This window comes from Amborella trichopoda, chromosome 2, assembly GCF_054954075.1.
Source record: "Amborella trichopoda isolate Santa Cruz 75 chromosome 2, AtrichopodaSantaCruz75HAP2 v2.0, whole genome shotgun sequence".
Classification (NCBI taxonomy): domain Eukaryota; kingdom Viridiplantae; phylum Streptophyta; class Magnoliopsida; order Amborellales; family Amborellaceae; genus Amborella; species Amborella trichopoda.
Window position 1 is genome coordinate 50,305,510 of NC_142337.1, and position 7,309 is coordinate 50,312,818.

Below are 7,309 nucleotides of genomic sequence, written 5' to 3' on the forward strand. Positions count from 1 at the left end.
ATATTTCAACTTATTGGATCTAAAACTGATAGTGACAATCCTTAAAATATAGTGATTTCTTTTGAGAAATGATCCTATGAGACCCTCTCACACTAATGTGTGTAAGACCTCAAATGATCACTATTAAATTTGGTAGAGAGTTTTAAAAAAATCAAGTCCCACACACATTTAATAACTTTTTTAAAGACCTGTACCAAATTTAATGGTGATCCTTTAAAGTCCTACACATTTAGATATAGAAGGGTATCGTAAGATCATTTTTCACAATAACGTGAGCTTTGCATACAAAGTGGGCTTTATCAAGTTTCCTAGTTATAAAACAACGCATCTCCCTTGATTTGACAAGCTACAGGTCAGGACTCTCCGAATATTTTTGGAAATAGAAAATCGTCACTAAGTTTACTGTGGCCATTTCTCAAAAAATAATAATAATCAAGCGTTTTTTAGAGCTTCTTTTTTTCCAATTCCAAATGAATAGACGAAATAGATTCTTCTCGACTTCAAACCGCACCGACTTTAACATTTTCCTTCTTTTCAATTTCACATTTTTTAGTACTCATTTTCCTTAGGCGCTAACTATATACTATACGTTGGATAATAAATAAAGGATGGTGCCAGATGTTGGAATAGCTGCTTGTGCTATGGTGTATGTTTCTAGGTCTTGATCATGAAGGTCCTAATCGTCGATAAAATTGCTATACGGCCTCGGCTATGTGAATATGTGAAAACAACGTTTCACATCAAAATTTTGTTTGGCCAATGAAAATCATATAGTAATACTCTAAATCAATTTTCAACATCGATTTTGAAATTTGAAGCTCAAAAAATAATAAAAGTTTCACAGATTCGTAAAAATTTACTTTTAAGGAGAACGTGAGGCTTTATTTTTATTTTTAACTTAAAGCTGCAGCCTTATCAAAACATTTTCAAATAAATCAAAGAGGCATTTTCAAATAAATCAAAGAGGCATAGTTACTATATTTGGTAATAAGACTCTACAACCCCTCCGGATTTGAGAGGGCCCTATGAACTGGAATTAAGTGAACGTTGAGATCCGCCCGTGGAGTCAGTTTTAGGTCCAGGAGTAACGAGACCCACACCTTCATAATTCGCATAAACCGTGCCCATCTCTGATGACCCACATTCACCCATCTTCCAAAGTCGGCCATCGTCCCTTTCCTGACCTCTCGTACCATTTCTATGTAAAAAACCCACCCTCTCCCTTCTCCACTTCATTACCCCTGTTCACCACTTGTTCACTTCCCCGTAAAATCTTTCCGACCACTCTCTCAACCGTTTCCCTCTCTGACTCTGGTTTTTTCGGCGATATTTTCAGGACTAAAATGGCGAAAAGCGTGATCCTTACCTTAAAAGTCCTTTTCCTTTCAATGGCGGTTGTCTCAACCGCTATCTTTCTCAAGTTTAGCCTACCTGTTCTCATGGAGTTTATGGCCTATGAGGTTCCCATCCTCTGTGATCAAATCAAAGGCTGGTTGACTCCTCCCTACCTTTACATAGTCATAAACTGCATCATCATCACCATTGCAGCTTCTTCGAGCTTTCAGCAAAAGCCAGAGGAAAACAACCAGGAGCCATTGCTTGATCAGAAACGAGCGGAAATTCGGAATGATTATGGGATTCCTGCAATCCATTCACCGGAGTTTGAGATCCCGACAGAAATCAAGCGACCAAGTTTTGAGATTACAGCTACTAAGAAGAGCTCTAATGAAGAAGAAGAGGATTTCTTGTCGAGAGGTGAATGGTGGCCAACGAGGCGGAGTTTTCCGATGGTTGATTCGCTCGAAAATTCATGTGTTACAGAGGAGAAGCCGCCGGTTTCAGTGAGGTTCAGTCACCGGAAAAGTGTGAAGGCGAGTCCTGAAGGTAAGATGTCAGACATGACTCAGAACTCTTAACACGGGGACCTCAGAGTCTCAGAGCACAGGAACTAAAAATCTCCTACTCGATGTTTGTAAGATTTCGAAAGTACCCTCCGTTTTTTATTTACTATTGCGGTCCCTCTAATAGCGGCTATGATTTAAAAAAAAAAAAGAAAAAAAGAAACAGAAAAAGTATTTTCTATTTAATTAGCAAAGTTTCTACATATTGTTCTTAGATGTAAACTTGAAAATTTGATAGTAGTCTCAGGTTCAATCAAGCATCGGATTGATGTTGGTTTTTTTTTTTAAACCTTTTTTTGTGTTTTTATTTTGAAAGTATTTTGGATTTTATTTTTAAATTTTTCTTTTCAATTTAATTCTGTTTACTATATTCCAGAAATTAATCATCGTTGCGTAACGGTTATATTATCGGAAAGCAAATTGGCTTTTTGGAGTCGTTCAAATTTTCAAAAGCGCCCTGCCACTTATACTAATGAGCGTTTGGATCTTGACCGTTAAAACCACGCAGCGATCTTCACCGTCCAGATCGCCTATAAAGTCTGTGCAAGAAAAATAGCACTTTTTGCTTAGAGTTGTAGTCCATTATAATATGTGAGGACAGATGTTCGAATTTTTTTATTTTTTATTTTTTATTTTTTCAAATTTGGCCTCTCAACATCGAACGGCTTAAAAACCCCGATATTTTTTTGCCGACTTTTATTAATTATCCACACTAGTTTCAAACTTTTATTCGTTTCGGAATTTTTTTTCGAAAAACAGTGAATATCTGTTTGTTTGTTTCGATGGTAATCGCCAAAGGTTCAGTGACATTTCGGCTGGAGCTTATCCATCCCTGAGACTGAGCCGAAAACCATATGTTGCGTTGTTATTGGCAGGAGGCAGAGCGGGCCTAGGGGTATCCCGGCCCAAGCGACACGAGACTCTCGAAAGCACGTGGAAAACCATTACGGACGGCCGCGCCATTCCTCTCGCTCGCCACCTCAAGAAATCTGACACGTGGGAGACACACGGGCGATCAAGGATGAACGATTCATCGTCACCTCTGATGAAGAAATCTGACACGTTCGATGAGCGCCGGAGTTTGGCCGGAGAATCTACACCATCCCCCGGTTCCGGTAAGGGCCTTAGGAAGGACCCTTCGCTTAGTCAGGACGAGCTTAATAGGAGGGTTGAGGCTTTCATTAAGAAGTTTAATGCGGAGATTAGGCTGCAGAGGAAACAGTCCTTTCAGACTTACATGGACATGGTTAATCCCACTACTAATAATTAAGGGTAGGGTTGATTTTTTTTTCCTTTTTTCTTTCAATACCTCCTCCTCCCTTTTCCCTTTTTTTTTTTTTGCTTTTTTTTTGTGTTTTTTTGGGGAGGAATTTGGGTGAGCTTGGTTTTAGCAATGCGTGCGTGCAATGACATGTTGCATACTTTTGGAATGGGGAAAGGGGTTACTTATATAATTACATGCTGTAATGTAAAAAGACAGATCAAAGGGTTTCTTTGCGTTTCTTTTATGAAATTGATCGGCAAATCCATTAAGTTGTTGGCTTTGCTCTGATGGAAATCGTTGGAAAGGGCCATCCCTTTCTTATTAAGAGATTTGTTGGGATTGTCGTTTGGGTTTTGGCTTTTATGATTCAAATTTGTGGGATTATCTCGACCCATAATGAATAATATGAAATTGTCATCAGGAGAGTTATTTATTTATTATTATTATGATTAGAGTAATGATCCTATCAAACTTTTTCACACCCATAAGATCTACGGTTAAATTTGGTAGAGATACCTAAAAAGGTCCATAAAAGACTTTTTCTAAAAATGTGTATTAAATTTGATGGCACTCCTTAAAATTCTAAACACATGGGTATGGGACGGCCTTATAGAATTATTATTATTATTATTAATATTATTATTATTAATATTATTATTATTAATTTACCATGAATAATATGAAATAAATATAAAAAATATGGTGAGTGTTGATTGAGCTTTTGTTCGCCCCTAGAGTCGTCCAAATAGTCGAGCTAGACGGCGGGCACTAGGGGACTCTTTCTAGTGTATATCCGCAAAAGGAGCAATCCGCCTTGACGCATATATTTACGTTCCCCTTCTCTCTAATGTAGATATGCGCCCTTACTCTCGCTCCGCCTTGTCGCATATATTTACGTTCCCCTTCTTTCTAATGTAGAAATATACATGCGTGGTGAGCTCACCGGATCAAACATATGGATGGTGTAGAAAGAAATCCCCTTAAAAGAAATATATACATCATCATCGTTGAATATTTTTTTAATTAATTAGAGTTAGCTACATAAATCATAGTCTACTATTTTGCTCTATGAAATGGCATACCTTCATGAGGCTATAAATTCTCATAATTTTATCTGTTAAGTTCAACTATGTCCTTTTGGGCGTATTCATTGTTTTTTTTTAGCCTTCCACTTGACTAACTCGTAATTTTTCACAGGTGTTGTATTGAGTCTGCGCCACACATGATTTGCCCATCTAAGTCAATTCTCTCGTTTTGTTCTCTCATTTATCGTCTATTGTTGCCACACCCAAATCTCTCGAATGTATTAATTTTGAAATCTATCCCTTCTTGTCTTACCATTTATTTATCTCAACATCCTCATCAATGCTACACTCATTTTATGATTATATTATTTTTTAACCGCCCAACATTTTACTTTATATAGCAAAGTTGGTCTCATATCTCTCCTATAGAACTTGTTTTGCAGCTTCATTAGTCCGACTAATTTTAAAACTTTTAGATTCGAGGGCATCCTTTCAAAGTTCTAACTTTGTATTGACACTATTTTGGGTCTCATCAATCAAAACATTATCATATGCAAATAGCATGTATGATACCTCATCTTGTAGGTGCCTAATTAAATTGTCCACAACTAAGGCAAAGAGATACGTGCACAATGCTGACCCTTGATATAGACCTATTGGCATTAGAAACTCACGCGTCTCTCCACTGGTTAGCTCTCCATCTTAAAAATCTCTCACCAAGTCGATGTAGTGTTTGAATAGTCTTTTTATTTCCAACACCCACTAAATCAAATTTCGAGGTACTATATCATAAGCTTTCTCTAGATGAATAAAGACCATGTGGAGGTTTTTTCCCTTCGCCCTAAACTTTCTCTATCATAAGCTTCTAGATCAGTTGCTTAAGTAGGAAAATAGCAACGATTGTTTACCTCCTTATAATAGACCGTATTGGTTTTCTGATGCATTCGTTTCATGCCTTAGTTATTGCACAATCAGTCTCTTCCATAGCTTCATAGTGTAGCTCATAAGTTTGATCCCTCGATAAATCGTACAATTTTATACGTCTCATTTATTTATGTAAATATGTACTTTTCCTCAATTCATCTAGCATTTTTTTTGTTCTCAACACCTTGTTGAATAGCTTGGTCAGCCCGTCAATGCCAATCTCCCCCATACACATCCAAACCTCCATTGGGATACCATCTGGTCCAAAAGCCTATTATCTTCATCCTTTTCAAAGCTTCGATCGCTTCCGATATCCTAAGCCTATGAATGTATCTATGACGTTCGCCCTCATTTATGCATACCATTCATTCTACTGTTATGTTACTATTTTGTTCATCATTTAATAATTTTTTAAAATAACTTTCAATCTTTCGTCGACCTTTTCATCTTTCACAAAGACCATTTGTCCTCATTCTTAATACATTTAATATGGTCTAGATCCCTGACATCTTTTTTCACATTTTCTAGTTCCCAATTTACTGTATAGATTATCGCAGGTCTTAAGTTTACCTTACTATTTGCTTTGCGTTTTTCTTAGTTTTTTTTTTCTTCTTCTAAGTTTTGATCATTTCTATTACACTGCCAAGTTTTATAACATGGTTGTTTTTCGTTAATGGTCTTGTAAACCTCATCACTTTAGCACCAAATTTTCTTATCGGAATTTCTTTTCCCTCTAGATTATCGTAAAACTTATTTTGCCACTTTCTTAATATAGTCAACCATCTCATTCCACATAATATTGACATCATGTTTAGAGTTCTATTTTCCTGCTTTAACTAATTTATCACTAAAAAAGTCTATTTTTTTATTTTTTAAATTTTACCACCTAGTAATTGGACACCTATTAATTTCACCTCTTATCTTTCATGTATTTAAACAGACATCCATAACCACGAGCCTATGTTAGGTAGGCAAATTCTCTCTTGGGATAATCTTGTAGTCTTTACATGATTGCCGATCTAACTTCTTAGCTAGAAAGAAATCTATCTGCCTTTTATGCTATCCATTTTTATATGTTATTAAATGTTTATCTCACTTTTTAAAGTAAGTATTTGTTATTTCTAGGTAGTAGGTCATCGAAAAATCTATAATAGCTTCACCTATCTCATTTCTTTTACCAAGCCCATATTCCCCATGTACCCTTTCATATCATCTACTATCAAGCCCTACATTACCATTCAAGTCCCCTTCTAAAAATGTCCTCTCTCCATTTGGTATGTCGGACTATTCCATCTATTTCTTCTCAAAATTGTCTTTTAATTCTAGCATCTAATCCTACTTGTGGTGCATAAGCACTACTTACGTTAATTGTCTTTTCCTGTAATATAAATTTAATTAATAGGAGTTTATTACCTATTCTCTTGACATTAAGTATGTTGTCTTTTAAATATTTGTTTGCTATTATGCCCACGCTATTTCTATTAATACTTTTTCATGCATATCAAAGTTTATACTCATCTATTTCTTTAGCTTTTCTCCTTTCCATTTAGTTTCCTGTAGACATGCTATGTTTACACTCTTTCATCCCATTGTATCTACTAGTTCTATAATTTAATCAGTAACTGTTCCTACATTCCATGTGGCTAGACGAATCCTATTATCTTGGACTAGCTTCTTTTACCTATGTCGCTTGAACCCTTACGTCCTTTTACTACAACAAGACAGTGTTGCAACGTGTCGCTTTGGGGAACGCAGTAGCGACCCTTGCTCATTTCTCAATATACATTGGTTCCTAGTGCAGCGCGTCCTTTCTGAGAAATACCCTAGTATAAGCAATATTGTAGGTTTAGATTTATGATAAGTTTTGATAAAGTTTTACATTAACATCCCATCGAAGAGAACCCAACTCCTTTAAGCTGGCATGACATGACACAACACAACCCAACTCATTCATGTATATATATATATATATATATATGAGATTTCTAGAGTTAACCATTGTTAAACTAGCACAATGTTAGAATCACTTATGAATATTTTATGACCGCTAATGTCCTTTTACCGCTTTTGTGAGCAATATAGCCTTTTCAAACGATGGGAAAAATAAAAAAAGTCAGGCGCTTCTGTCATTGCCACGCCTCTTCTGTCCCAAAGTAAAAAAGCCCTTTTCCTTCTCTCATCTACCTCATCTCACT

The 7,309-nt window shown here is 36.2% G+C and overlaps 1 protein-coding gene across 3 annotated transcripts; it reads left to right on the forward strand.

The window, feature by feature from the left end:
- Nucleotides 1-1,274: 1,274 nt before the first annotated feature.
- On the forward strand, nt 1,275-3,434 carry LOC18431606 (cotton fiber (DUF761)). Of its 3 annotated transcripts, none has more exons than XR_016049490.1 (2): nt 1,275-1,972; nt 2,777-3,434. XR_016049490.1 is itself a non-coding variant. In XM_088858450.1 (2 exons), exons 1-2 carry the CDS (start codon nt 1,344-1,346, stop codon nt 3,169-3,171), a joined length of 942 nt encoding a protein of 313 aa, XP_088714576.1. In that variant the 5' UTR covers nt 1,275-1,343; the 3' UTR covers nt 3,172-3,434. The 3 variants fall into 3 exon arrangements, 2 of the variants coding, with proteins under 2 accessions (XP_088714576.1, XP_006841790.4); XM_088858450.1 differs by having other exon boundaries at nt 1,275-1,884; nt 2,771-3,434; XM_006841727.4 differs by having other exon boundaries at nt 1,275-1,884.
- Nucleotides 3,435-7,309: the final 3,875 nt, after the last annotated feature.

Excerpts from the sequence above, each read along its gene's own strand:
- LOC18431606 (XM_088858450.1), top strand. The coding sequence starts at position 1,344 with ATGGCGAAAAGCGTGATCCTTACCTTAAAAGTCCTTTTCCTTTCAATG. Across the intron at positions 1,885-2,770 it reads TGTGAAGGCGAGTCCTGAAG|TGGCAGGAGGCAGAGCGGGC; the intron begins GTAAGATGTCAG and ends TTGCGTTGTTAT.